Genomic DNA, 21,264 nt, shown 5'->3' on the forward strand with positions numbered 1-21,264 from the left:
AGTGGTTATACTTTTTTTTGGCTGGAATTGACCAGTGGTAAAATTTTATAAAAGACATTTGTGCTGTGTGTGATGCCTTCTGGAATTTTCTACTCTGATTTATATTGTCTTAATTCACTCCAAAAATGCTATTTCTAAGCTACTAATGGGTATGGCACAGAGGTTCAGAAGTACTGATAATCTTTAAGGAACTAATAGTAATTTTAGTAATGAACAAATGTTTAATGGAAATTCAGAAGTTTTTTTACTTCTGTAATATTCAAGTAAGTCTAAATATAAGAATTTAAGCAGTAGTATGTATTGTATGAGCTCCATTATTAACTTGTCTGTGTCTTTGAAAATGACTTACCTATTGTACTGAGAGCTGCTTTGAATGGTGTACACCAGGTGTCAGCATTGGTTTTCAGGAACTCGGCTCCTATTTTTGGTGAATGAAGAATTCATTTATACTTCCCTGTGTGATTTCAGTTGCTTTTTGATAAACGTGTATTGTTTTATTAAGGACAGTTAAGTAATTACTTATTTAAAGTTGGAAAAAAGGAAATAAGGAAAAGTCTCTGGTCATATTGGTAAAGACAGGAAGGTCATCAAAGAAGAGGTAGCCTAGGAGCTCTTCTGCTGATTGTGTTTCACTAACGCTGTCTACTGGTCTGACCTTTCCCAGGGATGTCAGAGATGCCCATGCTCCCGTCTTCTCTCATGCTGCTCAACACAGCTCATGAGTACTTGGGCAGGAGGTCCTGGTGCTGCAATTCAGATGGGGCTCTGCTGCGATTCTATGTGAGTCATGTCCCTGAGCCATGGGCTGCCAGTGCAAGTGGGGGGCAGGTGGGAAGGGGGACAAAAGCCGTGTTGGTTCCCTTGGGCTTGGACTTGTTTGGATGTCTCCCTACAGGGAGGCCCACTATGCTGCTCTGACTTTCATGCATGTGTGTAACTACTGAAAATTACAGAAAATATAAACTTGGCTCCTACTAGTCAGCTTTCTATTACTGTGATAAAATGCCTGAGATAATCATCTTGAAAGGAGGAAAGGTTTATTTTGACTTATGGTTTCAGAGACTTCAGTCCGTAGTCATTTGGTCCTTTTGCCTTTAAGCCTTTGGCAGGGCAATAAGAGCACATAAGGAAGATGCCTGTTGACCTCTTGCAGCTGAAAAGCAAAGTGGCAGAAAAGAGCTGAGGTGTTCCTGTCCCTTTCAAGGGCATGCCCCCAGTGACTGACCTAACTTATTTTCACTAAGCCCTACCTCTTAAAGATTCTAATACCAGTATTACCACAGGCTGGGGATCAAGTCTTCAACATGCAGACCTTTTGGGACATATAAGATCCAAACTACAGATCAGTGTAGCAGCTATGATCTCAGCAGACTGCCAGAGAGTGGCGGGTTCTGGCCTCCCTCTGGCCTAGGGGCTGAGAATGCAGGGGACTTCCTGAGAGCACCTGGATCCTGCCTCCACATGGTGTAGGTGTTAATGCAATTTGGGAGTCTTTTAGATAAACCCATTGAAGGGATACTCCAGTTGCCTCACCCTGTGTCCCTGTTCAGCACGGAAGAAGCAGTCTGCGCCCCAATTCCCTATCTGCAAGTTGGGTAACCTCTTCAGAGGATGGTGTGATAATAATAGGAGGTAGGCCTTGGCTAGGCATTTAGGGTAAAAAACACCAAAGGAACGTAGCCAGATTCTTGGCTAAAACTCACAATGTCCTTGGGCTGCTTAGCAAGATACTCCGTTCCAAAGGCCAAAAATGTCAAAAGTATTTGGGAGCTTTTATATAATCTTTAAAGATTTTAGGGTTACCTCTTCAAAGGGGGGAGTGTTAGAGTAGCCAAAGCCCCCCCCCAAAAAAAAAATAAAAGAAGAAAGAGTATAAGAAGTTATCAGAAAAAACTGATGGGGAAATATGGGAGGAGTTGGAAAGGAGGGAGTGGGCATGGATTTGATCAAAACACCTTATATGCATATATGAAATTCTCAATAAATTATTTAAAAAAACGATTCAAACTACAGCAGTTTACAGCTGTGCTAGGTGACACATGCCTGAAAATCTCAGTACTCAAGAGACCTAGGCTAGAAAATTGAGAAATCGAGGTCAGTCTGGGCTACATAGCAAGATCCTATCTCAAAACAATATGAAACAGAAGCTAACAATATCCTTATGCAACTGATGCTCAGTTTGCTCTAGATCTGGTCTTAAACAGCAGGTGGATTTGGTTTCACTAGTTATTATTGCATCTTAGGCACAGGGCTAAGTGCTAATAATAACCATCTCCATGTTCACCATTACTACCAACTTCTGTTCAGTCCTCTGTCAAACACCACCACTCCTGCCGGATTTAGTTGCTCAGTCAGTAGCTATTATAATGACCGTAATCAGGCTTCCTTGAACTTGCCAGCTGTGATTGATTGGTAGTAGCTCTCTGGGCTTACTGGAAATAAGCAGCATGAGCCCTGTCCCCATAGCTCTCTGTTGAGTGGGAGGCAGAGTGGCACCAGACAAGTTATAGAGCACCAAGTTCTTTCCATGTACAAGGGACAGCCAACTCAGCCTGTGTCTGCTAATAAAGTTTTGGGGGATATTTGTTTACATAGCAGCCATGGCTGCTTTCACCATACAGTGGCAGGAACAGGGAGCTGAGTCTGTATGGTTTTCAAGGCTTAAAATATTTGCTCTTTGGCCCTTTAAAAATTTTGCTGTTCCCTCCTATGTACTTCTTTTTGTGGGCATATCCCCCTTACAGCTTCAGCCTTCCTCTCCATAACCTTCCTCCTCTGCCCTGTAGTCTTCCCGTAGCTTTTACTACCTTCTAGCATGCCCTGTATTTACGCCTCTATTGTGTGTGCTTACCTTTTCTCCACTGATGAAAATCCAGTGAAGTAACTCTTGGCAAAAGTAGGGAATTTTATTCACTTGGTTCACTGCTGGATTCAAGTACTTAGTACAGCAGCTGGCACAGAGTATATACTTCATAAATGTGGGTTGGAGGAAACTAAACATGTATACAGAGCTTTTGTATGTATAGGGCCTGACAGTTTGCAAAACACTCGTGTTCAGGATGTGGAGACTTGGCCCAGGACCTTGGTGCTGGTTACCTGCCTGAGGTAGGTAGGTTCCAGGCCCAGGCCAGATACCTGACTGCCCCACCCTATGAGCTCCCAAGAATCCCAATTGCTCAATCTGGGTCAGTTCTATGCTCCTGGACCATTTGTGGAAGAGTTGTGGCAGACAAAGTCTATATTGCTACCTATGAATTGGCCACTGTTCTTCTCTCTGCCAGAGTACAGGGACACTGTCTGCTTCTAGGCAGTCTCTTCCTCAAGGCAGCCCCCCTATGCAGATTGAAAGAATGAGTTAAAGAAGCATAGACGATGACTTAGTGGTTAAAGTTCTTTCTGCACAAGTATGAGGACCAGAGTTTGGATCCCCAGAATCTACATTAGGGCCTGTGAGCATTATGGCCCACTGGTAATTCCAGTGCTTGGAAGGCAGAGATGGGCTAGACCAGCTGTTTTGGTGAGCTCTGTGTTCAGTTGAGAGATCCTGCCTCAATGAACAAGGTGGAAAATGATTGGTGAAGACTCCCAATGTCACCTTCTGCCCTCCACACACACTAGCACACACGTATACGCATTCACACATGGAGGTATGCTCACATATATATGTGTACATGCACACACATATACACAAGGGGTGGTTAAAAAAAAAAAAAAAAGAACCAGCTAGATGTGTTGGCGCACGCCTTTGATCCCAGCACTTGGGGGCAGAGGCAGTCAGATCTCTGTGAGTTCAAGGCCAGCCTGGTCTACATAGTGAGTTCTAGGACAGCTGGGGCTATAAGGAGACCCTGTTTCAAAAAGACCAAAACAAAAAAAAAAAAAAAAAAAAAAATGAACCAGCACTTTTGTGGGCTGGCTGTGTGGAGAGAGTTACTGAGAGAGAACGACCAAAGGGCATGTGGATGGTCTTCTTCCCAGTTTCTCTCTTTGTCTTTTGGAGGCTGAATTCTATAGGGCAGCTGAATTTGAGGGAGAAAATGAGAGTACTGTTGTGTTTTGTTTGTAGTTCCTAGTTTTCCTGCCCAGGGCCCAGTGAGATTCCTTGAATTCCATAACAACTCACTCCTTTGCATGCCTGGCTATTCTCCTTCCCACCTTTTCCAAGAGTTCTTCCTCATTCTCTCAGCTCTGTCCTACCTACTGCCTGGCATCCTGTAGTTGGTTTGTGTTTGTATCTCCCTCCCCTATTCCCTATCCTGAGACCAAGACCTTTTCTCTCTCATTCTCTAAAGCATCCCTAGGGACCTGAGCAGTAGCTGGCATACACTTCTGAGTATAAGAGGACCCTGTCTCCAAAAACCAAAACCAAACCAAACCAAATAAATACTAGATCACAGAGGTGCTGTTAACTATTTTAAATATTTTATTTATTATTTTTGTGTGTGTTTGTAAGTGTATCGCCTACTTATATGTAAGTGCACTGTTTGTGTATGTGTGTAAGTATATTGCCTACATATATGTAAGTGCACCATGTCATGTAGTGCCTGCAGAGGTTAGAAGAGGGCATCAGATTCCCCTGGAACTGGAGTTACAGACAGTTGTTAGCTACCATGTGGTTGCTGGGAATTGAACCTGGGTCCTCTGCAAGAACAGCCAGTGCCCTTAACCACTGAGCCATCGCTCCAGCCCCAACAATTTAAAAGCTATATTTTCTCTTGACTATGGTGGCTCATCTCTATGATTTCAATACTTAGAAGGCTGAGACGGGGAATTGGCATGAGTTCAAGACTAATCTAGGCTTGAATGAGACCCTATCTCAAAAAAACCAACCAAACAACAACAGACTCCCCTGTATTTTCAAATTGTTCTCCAGAATAATTAACTAGTTTTGTGTACACAGATGTACATGTGTACAGAGGCCAGAGGACAACCTCAGGTGCCATTCTTCCTCAGGCGCTGTTTCCACAATGGTGCCCACCTTTCTGTTTTTGTTTTTAAGACAGTCTTTCACTGGCCCTGGGGCTCACTGGTTAGGCCAGGCTGGCTGACCAAACAAAAGTCAAGTTCCAAGGATCTACCAGTTTCTGCCTCCTGAATGCGGGAATTACAAGTGCACACCACCACATTCCGTTGTTTTGTTTTGTTTATTCTTTGTTTTTAATTGAGTTTTACAAATTGTATTTTGATCATATTCAGACCCTCTCTCCTAGCTCCACCTTTATCTTACTACCCCCACCCCCAACTTCTTGTCCTCTATTTTTTTAAGGCCTGTGGAATCTATTGTGTGTCCCCAGATGCTCTTCAGTGTCAGTGCGGATTCATCCCCTGGAACTTGGTCAACCTACCCAGCATCACACCCTTAAAGGAAACTGACTCTCCCTCTCCCATCAGCTATCAGTTGCCAACAGTTCTTCCGCTAGGACTGGGGCTTCTTGCCCACCTCACCCCCCTCCAGACACACCACTTTTTAAATGTATATGCTAGGCATCAAACTTTGGTTCTCATGCCTATACAGCCAGCACTTTACAGACTGAGCCATCTCCTCATACCCTGAACTAGTTTTATACTTTGACAGCAGTATGAGAATTCCCACATGTCTCTGTCAGCTCCAGATACTACTATACAAACATTGGTGCTGATCCAAGAGCCATGAAATGGATTTGCATTGACCTTTAAGTGTTCTTTGTAACGATTCATGATTACTGATGAGGTTGAGTACCTTTTTATGTTTATTGGTCCTTGGTTTCCTCTTTCATTTGCATGGTCATATAATTTGTCAGTTTCCTTTCATTCTTTTTTTAATTGGTTCTTTAATTTCTAGCTGTTTTTTTTTTAATATGTTTTCCATTTTTATGTGCACTTGTGTATATGTACTTAGCCGTAGTCCTATGCAACTCTTTTTGTTTATGCGCAACTGCTGTGTTTTAATTTTGTATAGTGTTTTATCTATAGTATTTTGAATTTTTTGTATTTTGAGACAGAGTCTCACTATGTACCACATACTGACCTCCCGATCTTCCTATTCAGATCCTCGAGTACGAGGACCAGAGGTGCACACATCCAGCCAGAATGTAAACATTTTAATATTGGGGTTGAAGAGATGGCTCAGAAGTTAACAGCTCTGGCTGCAGAGGACCTAGTTTGATTCTCAGCACCCACCCTTAACTCCAGTTCTTGGGGATCCAATGCCCTCTTCTGACCTCCATGGGCATTGTATGCACTGGTGCACTAATATGTATGTAGACAAAACAATCATACACATAAAATAAATATAATTTTTTTTTTAATTTAATGGTACATCCATCAGTCTTTTCCTTTATAGTGTGTGTTGCTCCATCCCCCATTTAAGAAATCCTTCTAGAGCTAGCGGGTAAAGGCACTTTCTGCTAAGCCTAGTGGCCTGAGTTCACTCCCTAGAACTCATATGATGGAAGGAGAGAATTGATTTCTGCAAGTTGTCCTGTGACTGTGACTTCCACACCCTTGCTATGGCATGCAAGTGCATGTGCTTGCCTCTCCCCTATAAAATAGATAAATAAATGTAAGAAACAGAGAGAGAGAGAGAAGAAAAGGAAGAAAAAAAAAAAAAAGAAATCAACCAGGTATAGAGGCACAATTGGAGGCAAGATGATCAAGATTCAAAGCCATCCTCAGGTGTATGAGATCCTGTCTCAAAAAACAAAAAATGCCCTTCTGTCCCTCACAGTTGTGAAGATGTTCTCCTGGCTTATTTTCACGTGGACTCTTCATTACATGTAGGTTCATTTTTGTGTATGAGACAAAGTAGGATTAGCTTCACGCTCTGTATGGATGACCAGTTGTCTTGTACCCTTTATTAAAGAGTTCTTTTACTGCACTAATTTGTAAGTCACCTTCATCTCCTACCTGTGTGTATGGGAAGTTGTCATTGGACTCTGTTTATATTGATGTAAGCAGCCTGTGTATTCCTGTTGCCACATTTTCTTTGATAGATTCTGTTAACTACTGAGGTCCATCTACTTATCTCTGCTTTCATCACATTACCTTGGCTATTCTTGGCCCATTCTTCCATACCATTTTAAGATCAGTGTATAAAATTTTGTCAAGCTGTACCCTCCCTGGAATTTTGATTAGAATCATTGGTCTCTGATTTCTGTTGCTTTGATTAAATACTGATCAAAAGCAATTTGAGGAGGAAAGGGTATATTTCATCTTACACTTCCAAGGTAAAGTCCATCTTTGAGGGAATTCAGGCAGGAACCTGGAGGCAGAAAGTAAAGGCAAAAACTATGCTGCTTACTGGCTTAATCCCCGTCTTGCTCAGCTTTTATTTATTTATTTGTTTGTTTGTTTATGTATTTGTTTATGTGTTTATGCATTTGTTTGTTTCTTTACGAGACAGGGTCTCCCTGTAACCCTAGCTGCCTGGAACTTCATATGTAGACCAGGTTGGCCTTAATCTCACAGCGATCAACCTGCCTCTACCTCCAGTGCTGGAATTAAAAATGTGGGCCATCACACCTGGCTCAGCTATCCTTCTTATATAGAACAGACCCACCTGCCCAGGGATGGCACCACCCACAGTGGGTTGGGCCCTCCTACATGAATCAACAATTAAGAAAATGCCTCACAGATATGGCATCAGGCTAAGCTGATCAAAGGAATTCCTCAATTGAAGTTCCCTCTTTCCAGGTGACTCTGATTTGTGTTAAGTTGACATGAAACTAACCATTACAATATCATTGATTAATCTGGGAGAGAATTGCCCAAATTGAGTTATTTTAGTCATGAACACTGTATATTTCCCCCATTTATTCAGGTCTTATATTATAGTTCATGTCTTTTAATTCAGTTATGTGTATTTTGTTTGATTACTAAGTTTGGGGTTTTGTTTAGTTTTTTTGTTTGTTTTGGGTTTCTTTTTTGTTGTTGTTGTTGTTGTTGTTTGACAGTGTTTCCCTAGTCCCAACCCACCTAGAAGTCACTATGTGGACCAGACTGCTCTTGATCTTACAGAGATCTACCTTCTCTGCCACCGGAGAGCTGGGATTAAAGGCGTGTGCCTGGCATTGAATACTAAATTGTGTGTGTGTGTGTGTGTGTGTGTGTGTGTGTGTGTTTCTGGAGATTCAAATGGCCTTGTGCATGCTAGGCAAGCGTTCACCATTGACCTACACTTCCAGCCCTAGATAGCTTTTTGAAAACCTTTCTATTGCAAGTAAATATTTAAATTTGATTGATTTCTGTTTTGTTTTCCAAACATATAGGGATGTTTTAAAAATGAATTTCTCTTATACATATGCTTTTGCTTGTTGTTTTGATTAACTGTGATGGATTATGGACTTCATTTTCTTTTTTCTTTTCCCCTTTTTGAGACAGTCTCCCTTGGAGCCCCAGCTGGCCTGGAACTCACTATTGGCCTCCAACAAAGATCTGCTTGCCTCTGCCTCCCAAGTGCTAGGCTTCAAGGCTTGTGTCTTTCCAGTCTTTATGGTTCTCTCTTTTTTTCCTCCCTTGTCTTGGTGCTTACTCAGAAGATGGCAAAGGGGACAAAGTAAATATTCTAGACTTTATAAGCCAGGGTCTTTTTTGCAACCACTCAGACTCCCATTATTGTGCATAAGTATCCATATGATATTATGGGGGGGGGGAGTCTAACAAAAATGCTGGAGGTTAAATTTTGAATTTCATTTATATATATTGTATGATGAAATAGTTTTTAGTTTTTCTAGTGGTACTAGAAATTAATACAGGGTCTTATGCATAGGAAGCAAGCCCCGTACCACTGAACTACACCTCGGCCCTATTTTATTTTTATTTTGAGACAGGTCTCCCCAAGTTGCCCAGACTGGCCTGGAACTCATTCTAACTCAGGTAGGCTTTGACCTTTTGATCTCCCTGCCTCAGTGTCTGAGGTTGCTGGGATTATGGCTACAAATAGTTTTCTTCTGATTTATTTCAGTCATTTAAAATGTAAACACTATTTTTAATTGAGTTTTTGCAATTTTCACAAAATATAGCTTGATGGTATTTAGATCCTCTCTTGTATCCGCATCTCCCTCCACTGCCAGCTGCCCAATGTAAAATACTCATATATAATATGACCTTATAGAGTCTGATTTGTGTCCCCAAATGTCCTTCAGTGGGGGTCTATCCATTGGGTCTCATCCCTATAAGACATTCTCTTTCCTTCTCCTGCAGCCATCAACTGCCAAAAAGCTCGTTAGGTTGGGTTGGGATTTCTTACCCACTTACTTCCCCATTTCTGTACTGAGATTTTGTCTGGTTTGAGCTTACATAGGACTTGTACATGCTGTCACCATTGCTGTGAGTTCATGACTAACTGACCAACTTTCTAACTGACCACACTGTTTCCTTGTGGTCATTCACTCCCTCTGTCTCTTACAGTCTTTCCCCCTCCTCTTCTGCAATGATCACTGAGCATTGGGAGGCAGAGGTTTGAAATAGGTGTCCTATTCAGGGATAAGCATTCTGTGGTCTCTTGTTCTCTTCACATTGGCCAGTTGTGGGTTTCTGTGTTAATCACTATCTGCTGCATAAGGAAACTTCTCTGGTGAGGGTTAAGAGATGCATTCATCCTTTGTGTAGACATTGCATTGAATATGTGTCACTTAGGGTTAGGCATTTCACAGACACTTATTCTCTGCATTTGACCAGTTTTGGAACTCTGTGATAGTTTGCATCTGTTGCAAAAAGAAGTTTCTTTGATGAGGGCGAAAGGTATACTTGTCTCTAAGTATGAGGATGCCTATTTAGAATATAGTAAGAAATTACATTGGGATATGGCAAAAGTAGGCTTTTCTCTAGTATCTATGACCTCTCCAGCTATGTATGTTTGGCTATATTTACAGTACCACCCATGAGTTCCCCCCTGTTGAACAGGCCATAAGTCCAGTTAGACAGGAGTTAATTACTCCCAAGATAAAAGTGCCAGTACTGCACCAGTAGTAATAGTTTGCTGGCCATTGTTGTTTATTAGGCTTCTATACAGCAAAGGAAACAATCAGTCAAGTGAAGAGGAACCCTAGAGAGTAAGAGAAAATCTTCATCAGCTGTCCATCCAACAGAGGATTAATATCCAGAATGTACAAAGAATTCAAAAAACAAAGAAGCAAGAAAACAAATGACCCATTTAAAAACTGGGCTATGGAGCTCAATAGAGAACTCTCAAAAGAAGAAATAACAATGGCTAAGAAACACCTTAAAAGTGCTCAACATCCTTAATGATCAGGGAAATACAAGTCAAAACCACTTTAAGATTTCATATAACTAACCCAAGGCAGACTGGCTAAGATTAAGAGAGCAAATGACACCAAATACTGTCGTGGATGTGGGGAAAAGGGACCCTCATTCACTGTTGGTGGGATTGCACACTGGTGCAATCTCTGTGAAAATCAGTATGGAGAACACTTAAAAAACTAAAATATGATCCTATCATATCACTCCTAGGCATATACCCAAGGGACTCATCCTACTGCAGCCATATTTGTTGCTGCTCTTTTCACAATAGCATGTGTTCCCATTCACACACACCTGTGTCCACACGCATGCACTCTGTATAGAAAAAAAAAAATCACTTTTCCTGGGCTTTATCAATTCATGTATTTTCAAACTATGAACCATTAATTGACTTGTATATTTTTTTTCAGATTCTTGGTTCATTATTTATCTCTTTATTGTTTATTTGATTTTTACTTTAACTTTATTACATGGTTTCTTACCTATTGAATAGAATACTTACTTCAGTATTCACTTTTCTGATACATGTATCAAAGACTACAGCTTTTCCCCAAATACATTTTAATTGTGTCCCAGAAATTTTGATATTTGGTGTTTGCTATTTTTATGTAATTGAATGCTAGTTTTATTATGTTTATAGAGAAGAGGTCTGTAATGTATCAAGTCTTTGAAATTTGTTTAAATTTGCTTTTCATCTAGTTTGGGCAAAAAGTCCATGGATGCTGGAGCATAATGTATATTAATAGTTAGGTATAAATGTAGTCATAGCATCTCATATATAGAGATAAACTTTTTTACTGTGTTGTTCACATCCTCTCTGATTCTCAGTAATGTTTTGTCTGAGGGAGATTTCCCTCAACCCTAATGGGACTCATAATTTGTTGTTTATAAATATTTAACACCACTTCCTCTATTGGAATATGAGCTTTTTAAAAACAGGGACTATGTTCAGACTGTATCTAATAAAAGAAGGTGCTCAGTAAATACTCATTTATCAACTGGATGGCTAAATAAGTGAATGAAGAAGTTACCGGGAGCATAGAATATCTTGTAGTGGCTGGTGGAAACTGGCTAGCTATGCTGGAAGGCAGGTACCTTGTAAGCCTAGCAGGTTACTGCCAGAGCCACCCAGAGTAACCCCATTGAGATAACAAGTCTTTTTCAGGATCCAGGTCTCTTGGAATCTACACACATAGGAACCCCAGACATTGCCTTCTCAAGTTAAAAGAATTGATAGAATGGCGATCTCTCTGGGGTGTTTTGACAGGGAGGCTGAGACTATAGACTCTCTCCTCAGGTATCTCTTTCCATCCGTCAATAGGTACAAGTTCTTCAAAAGGAGCTTGCTGTATCTACCTCTGAAGACACCCACCCCTACAAGGAAGAACTGGAGACAGCCTTAGAGCAGTGTTTCTACTGCTTGTACAGTTTCCCCAGCAAGAAGAGCAAGGCCAGATACCTGGAGGAACACTCAGCCCAGCAGGTGAGGATGATATCACAGGCCTGGGGAGGGGCAACTCCAGGAAGAGGAGTGCCTGGAAAGCAGGAGCTCCTTCAAAGGACATGAGATTTATTACATACTGCTGTAGTCCCAGTTGTACCACAAAGATGTAAGGAGGTTTGATCAAAGGACAGCGTTGTCCTTATGAAAATGTAATTTCACAATTATTGACCAGTGATTCAGACTGCAACATGAAATGACAAATTGTTCATAGGTTTATTTGCAGTTTGTATGCCATGCATAATTCCTTAGATAGTTTTCTTTCTGACTTTTGGGGGGGGGGGGCGGGGGCACTATTGGCTACATTATCTTATGCCAGCCATTATCCAGTCTTAGATATTCTATCCCCTAAAGTGTAGATTTCTTAAGACAGCACATCCACTCTGGCCCATATTTAGCACTCAATCAATTTTTATTGACTAAATTATTGATAGAGAAGCTTAGCTGTGGTGCCCCAGCCAGTCATGATTGGCCCCACCATCCACCTGAATCACATGGTCTTAACAGACCCAGACAATAGCCCTTAATTTCCAACATTTGCTTTTGTAGAAGCTAGTCTTGCTGGGCGTGGTGGCGCACACCTGTAGTTCCAGCACTTGGGAGGCAGAGGCAGGCAGATTTCTGTGAGCTCGAGGCCAGCCTGGTCTACATAGTGAGTTCCAGGCCAGCTGGGGCTACAGAGAGACCCTGTCTCAAGTCACTCCCTGTGGTGAGGCAGTTAAATGGCCAGGAATGAGACATGTCTATAATTAGAGAAGCATTAGGTGTTAGTGATCCCAGTGATCAGGGAGCCTGTGCCCAGTGCACTAGTCAGACTGGCTATTTCCTCTATCAGTCAAAGTCTGAAGCAGTATAATGAGGGGTGGACTAGCAAATTCCATGAAGTTGAAACCATCTATTAAAAAATAACTAAGGTTGCTGAGAAATGTTTTTGGAAATTACACACACTAAGAACAAAACACAATCAAAGACATACAGTAATAGATTGAAAGGTAAAAAAGGCAGAAAAAGAATTCTCAAAAAACTATAGCAAATGAAACTATTAATACACAATTTTTTCTCCTTAATATTTCTTTTGTTATAAAATAGAGGGGTTAAGAAAGCTGCACCAGGCCATTGCACTTTCTTAGAAAATATATTTGTTCAAAGCATAGAAAAAACGGAGCTGGAGAGATGGCTCAGCAATTAAGAGCACCGGATGCTCTTGCAAAGGACCTAGGTTCACACCCACATGGCAGCTAACAACTATCTCTAACTCCAGTTCCAAGGGGTCAGACACTCTTTTCTGGACCTATGCAGCATTGCACGACACTGGTGCACTTACATACATGCAGGCGATACACTCATTTAATAAAAATAAAAAAAATTAAAAAAAAAAAATAACTAGTCTTAGCACCGGGCGTGCACACCTTTAGATCTTGGGATGCATAGGCTGAAATTAATAGGAATATGTATAGGAGTGGAAAGCATTAATTCTTAGGCTCATTGTCAGCTATTTTTAAAAAATAATTCTCCTTTAAAAACTTAGGATGTCTTGGACTTTTATGTGATATTTGTTACTAGTTCTTAAAAGTCATTTATTAGACTAGAGATGTAGCTCAGTTGGTAGAGTGCTTGCTTAACATGTATAAAGGTTTGATTCCCAGCATCATATATGAGCAGTTGTGGGTGGCTCACATCTGTAATCTCAACACTTGGGAGGTGGAGGTAGGATGATTAGAAGTTCGTAGTGAGCTTGAGTCCAACCTTGGCTACATGAAACCTTGTCAAACAAACAAAAAATGAAGGAAATTGGGGGCTGGAAAGGTGGCTCAACGTTAAGAACACTCACTGCTCTTGCAGAGAACCAGAGTTTGGTTCCCAGCATCCATGTCCAGCGGCTCATACACACCCATAACACCAGCCCCAAGAAATGCAGTGCTCTCTTCTGTCCTCCATGGGCACCTGCACACATGTGGCATACAAGCATACATAGATATATACATACATACATACATACATACATACATACAAATTTAAAAATTTTGGCTAAAGTCAGTACTAAAAGCATAATATTTAACATAGAATTTTTATTATAATGTACATTACTCTCATTAAGTTAAATAGCTCAGTGTGATTGAGAGTTATAACCTTTAAAAAATTTTTTTTGATTTATTTTTATTTTATATGTTTGAGTATATTGTCTGAATATATGTAAGTGCACCCATATTGTGCAATGCCCATGGAGGACAGAAGAGAGCATCAGAGCCCCTGGAACTGGAGTTATAGATGATTATTAGCCACCATGTTGATGCTGGGATTTGAACCCCTGTCCTCTGCAAGAGTAGCCAGTGCTCTTAACTGCTGAGCTATCGCCCCAGCCCCCCAGCCCCGAGAGTTATAACCTTAATTACATCATTACAGTTATTTGCAGTGGTATCCCTAGGAGCTTGATATTGTACCACCCCCCTGCCAAAAAAAATATTAAGTTTATGCTTTTCAGACAGAACTGAAGATTACACTAGCCATGTAGCTTTTAAGACGTGTAATAGGGAACTTATTTTAGGTTATCCAACATATTGTGACCTCATTTACATTGAACACAATGTGTTTCTGTGAAGGAGCTTTTTAAAGTTCTTTTTCCCTTTCATGTACTATGAATCTGTTGTCTTTGTTTTTTCTCAAGGTGGATCTTATATGGGAGGATGCCCTGTTTATGTTTGAGTATTTTAAGCCCAAGACCCTCCCTGAATTTGATAGCTACAAGACCAGCACTGTTTCTGCTGACTTGGCCAACTTGCTGAAAAGAATTGCAACCATCGTGCCCCGCACAGAGAAGCCAGCTCTGAGCCTGGACAAAGTCTCTGCCTACATTGAGGGAATCTCAACTGAGGTGGGCTTCAGTGAATGTGAGGTAGTGGGGGTGACACAGCTGCATCAGGTCCTTTCTCCTCTAGCACAGCTGTATATACACCCTGGCTTCTTCCCTGCTTGGCACCACATACCAGGGCCAGGACAAGCCAGGGGCCTATCCTGTGTTGATATGATCAAACAGTCTTGAGTTCAGAGGCTACATCTGCATCCTTGACTCTACCTCGTCTCTTAAACTTTCTGTCTCCTGTACCAGGTGCCCTGCCTTCCAGAAGGGGCAGACCCCTCCCCTCCAGTGGTGAATGAGCTGTACTATCTCCTGGCTGATTATCATTTCAAAAACAAGGAACAATCCAAAGCCATCAAGTTCTACATGCATGATATCTGCATTTGCCCCAATAGGTAAGTGACATCTTACGAAGTAGATCCAGGCTGCTGCCAGGAGTCCTGGTGACTAGTTCATCCATTTCTCTGCTGAACCAGTTTGAAGTTTCCCTGCCTGAAGCAAAATCAGGAATGGGGGAAAATGACTTAGCAATCTATGGTTATTAGAAAGGCAGGTTCCCTATGAAAAGAAGAACAAGGGAGAAGGCGTCTTCTCACAGCTCCCTGGGAGGGGCATTGGGGTCAGCAAAGTACAAGATGACCTTCTGGGTCCTGGCGTGCAAGGCAAGGAAGCACTTCCCAGCCCCATACAGTTGGTTTTGTGCTGCTTCTTTCCTGGTTGCAGGACCTAGGACAGCCGTTGTGTGTTCTTGGTAGGTGACTGCAGGCGCTTTAATTAGGTTTGCTTTTGGGTTGGGGGTTAAGAAGGAATACTAGAAACACTGAAGCCTGAAATTCTTGTTCCCTGTGCTGTGACAAAGTTCACCATTGGCAGGGACATTTTTTCTGACAGTATGTGTAGGAGAGCCCCTATACATAAGGCTTGTGCTTTCCTTTTATGGAACCGTGTTGAGCCTTCTTCTAAAATATAATTTTCAGAACTGAGCATTCTGGTGGGCTCTGCTATCCTCATGAAGCCTGGTACACTTGACTAAGAGATAAGAGGTAAGCCTTGCGCATAGTCAGAATGAGGCTACCCTGTATAGCCAACATGTATATGAGGGCATAGTCTTGTAGAAGCAGGTAGGGGCTGGCCTATGGTTGCTATCCTTAGACTGTGGGTGAATGTAGTAGACTAGTCCTTCCTCAGGAAATCACAGGATTCACCTTTCCAGAATCTACCTCGCAAGGGAAGAAGGGGATGGGATCTGTGTTGGATAGCTTTAGTATCAACTTGACACACCTGGGTTGAGGGAGCCTCAATTGGAGAATTGCTTTCATTGGACTGGCCTATGGCCATGTCCATGGGGCACCTTCTTGATTGTTGAGTGATGTGGTTGTTGAGTGATGTGGGAGGGCCCAGCCCACTGTGGGTGGTACCATCCCTGGGCAGGTGGACCTGTGTTGCATAAGAAAACAGGCTGAGCAGGGGCCAAGGGAGCAAGTCAGTAAGCAGTGACCCTCCATGGCCTTCACTCCAGCCCCTGCCTCCAGGTTCCTGCCCTGAGTTCCCACCTTGGGCTCCCTGATGAACTGTGACCTGGGAGATATAAGACAATAAACCCTTTCCTCCCCAAGTTGGTAGTGGTCAGTGTTTTGTCACAGCAATGGAGAGATAAACTAGGACAGGATCTTAATAGAGAATCTGGTTTGAGACTTTCTAGCTTGTGGGAAAGGTCCTTGTAAGCCTCCATTTGCTAAACCTGTGGTTTCCTCCATGCAGAGGAGCTGTATGTTCAAATCCTTGGTTATCTTTGAAGGTCACTATCAATGTGATGGCACAGACCTGCACTCATACTGGATGAGTATATGCTGTGTGATACACTAGGGATCACCTTTGTATTACTGCTTCCCCATCTGAAAAGTGAGAGTCATAAAACCCACCACCTGCAGAGTAGGAGGCTTGATATGGTTCCTTTCACTTGTAGGCCCCTCAGTCAATGGAGTTAGGGTCCTAAAGGCACAACTAGACCGCCCTCTGATATGCATACCATCGGTTCAGAGGGTACCTACCTGCCAAGTCCAGCCCACTTGCAGAGGAGGTGTCATCTATGAGGACTGGCCCCAGTCCAGAAAGGGCCTTGTCAGCTTGGTACTAGGCCCAGCCCAGGGCCTTCTCTATTCTGACCTTCACAGGCAGTGGATACTTGGGGCTCTATCTTCTGTACTAGCTAAAGTAGAAGTTTGGATATTGGTTATTTTTCTGTTGCTGCTGTTTGTTTTCTTCTTTGAAGTCTTCTGAGTCTTTTGGCAGAGGTGAAACCCATGACAGATGACTGGGTGGACAGCAGGATCCTGAATGCACTGTTAGTTTCTGTAGGAAACAGTCTATAAGGATATAGATGACAGTTCTGTTTTGTTGAGCATTCTTTCTGCTTTTTGCTAAACTGTAATTGGTCCCAAATTAATCAGACATTTCACAAAGTTCCATTGGGAGGTTGGGAAGACCTAGTTTAGCTCAGTTTAGCTCAGTACTACTGCCCAGGAAACAACTCTGTGCCTAGTGCCAGGACCAAGCCTGCCCTGAACAAGTTAGAGCCCAGCACATGGACTCTGGATACTTCCTCCTCCTGAGGTTTCATTGTCACTGACCCACAGGCCCCTCAACATCCCTATAGGCTAGTACTTCCAGAGCATGGGTTGTATGTGATGCTCTGCCTGGATCACATACGTACATCAGGAGATCACTCTAGATGAGACACAGAAACATTCTTAGTTTTCCTGATGATGCGTTTCTGCTTTTGTTACTTTGTGTCCAGAGGTAGCAGTTTTTATGATATCATATAGGCAATCATAATGTGATCCCTTTTCTTAAGGTGAGAGTAAACAAAGTTGATGGATATTGAAAAGAACTTCTTGTGAAATTGGCCCTGGTGAAGAAGAATTTGTTACGTGCACACACATCCTTTCCCTTCTGGTGTGATGAGCTAAGACATGGTATCTTTGGGTTCCTAGGCCCCTGAGGAAAAAAGGCTACTCTCAGGAGCCACTCACATGAGGGGTAAAGCCTTCATCTTTGCTGTCCTTCTATCACTACTGAGCTTTTGGCCTCTTTCCCCCTCCTTTGTTCACATGGTCTTGTCCTTGGGTGTTAGAGTACAGTGAAAACAGGTATGAGCTCCACAATGTTCCTCTGCCTTTGCTCTCTCTTGGAAAAATCAAACAGCTCAGGAAGCCAGTGTTAAACTCATACTAGCTAACTTTAAGGTGTGATGGGCTAAGAGTTGTTGGTATATGGGAGGGTAGTAGCTGCCGTTTTGGCTGCTGCTTTTTCTGTTTTCTGTACCGGCACTCAGAATAGCCCTGCAGGATCCAAGAAATCACCTTGGTCTTGGTGTGGTGTCCCTGTGGCTGTTCATTTTCTCTCAGAGGTTTGTATGTTCTCAACTTAGTTTCTTTCAGGTGATCTCAGAATGGTGGGGGCCCAGCCATCACCTGGTCTTCTTCTACTGCTAGGAATGGAGCTGAGAGAACAAGGTCCCAGAGAGCACGGGAATAAGCTGGGTGGCGGGGGCCCCAGGGTTCTCACTACATGTGCTATTGCTTGGTGAGTGTATTGATGACAAGCTCTGCCTGCCCAGGAGCTAAAAAAGTGACATCTGCTGGAAGTCACCCTATTGACTCAGCTGGGCCTCTCTTGTGATGCTTTCTAGAGTGTCCTCTTTGTTTCTACCTGAGTAGGACCATAGGCAACCTTTAATACAGGGGAGTAGAGTCCAAAAGCCCATCGTGTAGAGAAGTTATTGCCTGTGAAGTGTTGAGGGACAGAAAACAATTTTGTCTTTTAGTGTACCTACACATCTCTCTCTTCAGGTAGTCCTTCTTAACTATATGTCACAATGTGGGGATCCAGGCTGGGACACAGTTGGTTCAGTTCATGGTCCCAACTATGTGGAGTAGCCAAGCTGGGCTCTGAGCTCCTGTGTGGGAACAGAACTTCCATAGTGTCTGCCATGCCCTCGGGACAACTGTATTTACCTGGTGCTTTCGTCACTACCCTAGGTTTGATTCCTGGGCAGGCATGGCCCTGGCCCGGGCCAGCCGCATTCAGGACAAACTGAACTCCAATGAGCTGAAGAGTGATGGGCCCATCTGGAAACATGCCACACCTGTCCTGAACTGCTTCCGGCGAGCTCTTGAGATTGACAGCTCTAACCTGTCCTTGTGGATTGAGTATGGCACCATGTCCTATGCCTTACACTCATTCGCTTCCCGACAGCTGAAGCAGTGGAGAGCCGAACTGCCCCCTGAGCTTGTGCAACAGGTGAGAAGGGATGCTGCAGAGCCTGTCATCCATCCATCTAGCTAGAGTGTCCCTGGGCATGCAAAATCGTGTCCCCTCTGTTCTTTGTTCTTATCCTCACATCACTGTGAGCTCATGGATGATTCTCTCTAAGAGATCTAAGCCATTTCATGGTTAGTTATAAATTTGTTGGTCTTCAGACACCCAGTCCAGGGAAGGCAAGTTCAGGGATAGGCAGTTGGGACCTGATTGGTCAGCCATCAATTTTAGCGGTAGGGGAGTGGTGTTGGCCATCTGAAGTAAGCACCTCTTTCCTGTTTGCTCATAAGAACTTCTGGGGCCATTGTAACTCTTTTTTTTTTTTAATATTTTATTTATTTATTTTATGTGTATGCGTGTATTGCCTGCATGTAGGTAAGTGTACCCATGTCGTGCAATGCCCAGGAGGTTAGAAGAGGCTGTTGGATCCCCTGGGACTGGAGTCATAGACAGTTGTTAGCTGCCATGTGGGTGCTGGGATTCGAACCCAGGTCCTCTGCAAGAACAACCAGTGTTCTCAACTGCTGAGCCATCTCTCCAGCCCTGCCATTGTAACTCTTGATCTGGTGTTAGGATTTTCAAAGCCTCTTGGTGTGGAATATTCCTCTAGTGCAAGATACTGGGTCCAACCTGATGTACTGCTCTGGAGAGCACCATTGTTTCCTTCAGATAGAAATGAAAGACTCATGTTGACATAGAGTTTTTTAAAGGGGGATTAGAGATGCTGGAGATCAAACCCAGGGTCCTGTGGATGGTAAAGACATACTCTGCCACTAAAAAGACATACTCATGCCAATAAATTTAAGCTAGCAGAGCCAAAGAAAGATGCCACAGCTCAGAAAGGTCTCTGAGGAGATGAGGGTATTGAAGGAGTCTGCTGGTCAGGCAAACAGTGCTTGGTCTCAGGTTTTGCACTGATCATCTGTGATCAAAACCCCAAACAAGATGATGGCATTGCTAACACTGCCATGCATTGTTGGAGGACTAAGTAATGCTGTCAGCCCACAGTTGTGCTACCATAATCCACTGAAAGCTCTCTCCTTGAGGGTGAACTACTGACATTTTACCAGGGGCTCCATTGCCTCCTAAGACCCTACAGAGTAAGACACAGGCTCCCAGAGCCCTTGAACTGTTCAGATGATGTTGAAAAGCATGACAAAGAATGAAACAATAAATTTCACACTGGTGATGGCTAATTTTATAACCTGAGTAACATTCCTAATTATCTACAGTGAGGAAGGGGCAACCTTGGGAGAATCATGAGTGCATCTCCTTAATGGGGACTGTGTTATAGTAATAGATAGTGAATGAAAGATCTGATTGGAACATGAAAAAAAAAATCAATAGCGGTAACAGCTCCTGAATTCCTGGGGAGCTTAATTTCTATCAGTTGTATGACGATGTGATTGTATTTGATTTCATCTTTACATCATAAATTTAGAAAGCTACTTTTGCAAAATTATTTGAGGGCTGCCTCTCCTTCTCCAGGACTCAATTCTTTGTGCTTTTCAGTCATATTATCTTCTCAGGCAGTGGGCAGCTGTGTTCCTTGTCCATCCTCCTGCATAAAGGTATAGATTTTCCACACTTGATTAGGACAGACTGGAAGCACAACTCTGGGCTTTACTGTGGACTGTTGCTGAGGTCGCATTCAGTGATGCTACCTCTTCCTGTGTGCTCTGGGCATCACCAAGCCCTGAGATCAGGAAGGTGGTCTCTGGGTTCTAGGGTCTCAGCATGTTGGTCCCAGTGTTCTCCCTCCTTCGGTGCCCAGATTGTCTAAACTCCAAATGAGTGAGGTATGGCTCCCATACTTGGCTTGGCACCAGGGCCTCTTGGGTGGTTGAGGGGCTTATTGAAAGGTCCTACCAGGGACCCACAGTCAAACTATGCTTCTGCAAGCTCCTGGGTGGTAATTTTGTTTTACATGTGACATCATAGGGATAGGCTTGGCACTGGTAGCAGAAGTCATGTGTGAAAGAAGTGGGTATGGAAATCTCTGCTGACAAAAGGCAGGTGTCAAGTATGGTGGCAGGGCCAAGTCCTGCAGCAAGATAGAGAAGTGCCTGCATGGTCTTCATCTTAAGCATTCCCTCCTTTAAAACATTATTAGCTAGTTATCCAGGTGACACTGTCTTCTTTAAAGTCATCACAGTATTAAGGATAAAGCTAAAATCCCTCTGTTGCTTTTCTCCCTTCTAATTTCTTCATTCCTTTATGAGCAAATTGTATCTTTCTAGACTAAAACAGAGGAAAATCTTTACACACAGGCCTGGGTGTATGTATTTTAAAAAATCTACCATGCTTTGTCTGTTAGTTTTTACTTTCAGCCAAGATGCTGTCATAC

At 42.8% G+C, this 21,264-nt stretch overlaps 1 protein-coding gene across 1 annotated transcript in view; it reads left to right on the plus strand.

Moving 5' to 3' along the window:
- The window catches only part of Cabin1 (calcineurin binding protein 1), a 166,664-nt gene that overhangs the window by 57,735 nt on the left and 87,665 nt on the right, over window positions 1-21,264 (plus strand). The window contains exons 19-23 of the mRNA XM_029565813.1: window positions 665-780; window positions 11,561-11,722; window positions 14,406-14,612; window positions 14,847-14,992; window positions 18,638-18,899. Coding sequence (XP_029421673.1) covers window positions 665-780; window positions 11,561-11,722; window positions 14,406-14,612; window positions 14,847-14,992; window positions 18,638-18,899 — 893 coding nt within the window. The remainder of the gene's footprint in view (window positions 1-664; window positions 781-11,560; window positions 11,723-14,405; window positions 14,613-14,846; window positions 14,993-18,637; window positions 18,900-21,264) is intronic.

Source organism: Nannospalax galili, unplaced genomic scaffold (genome assembly GCF_000622305.1).
Source record: "Nannospalax galili isolate Female #2095 unplaced genomic scaffold, S.galili_v1.0 scaffold1359, whole genome shotgun sequence".
NCBI lineage: Eukaryota > Metazoa > Chordata > Mammalia > Rodentia > Spalacidae > Nannospalax > Nannospalax galili.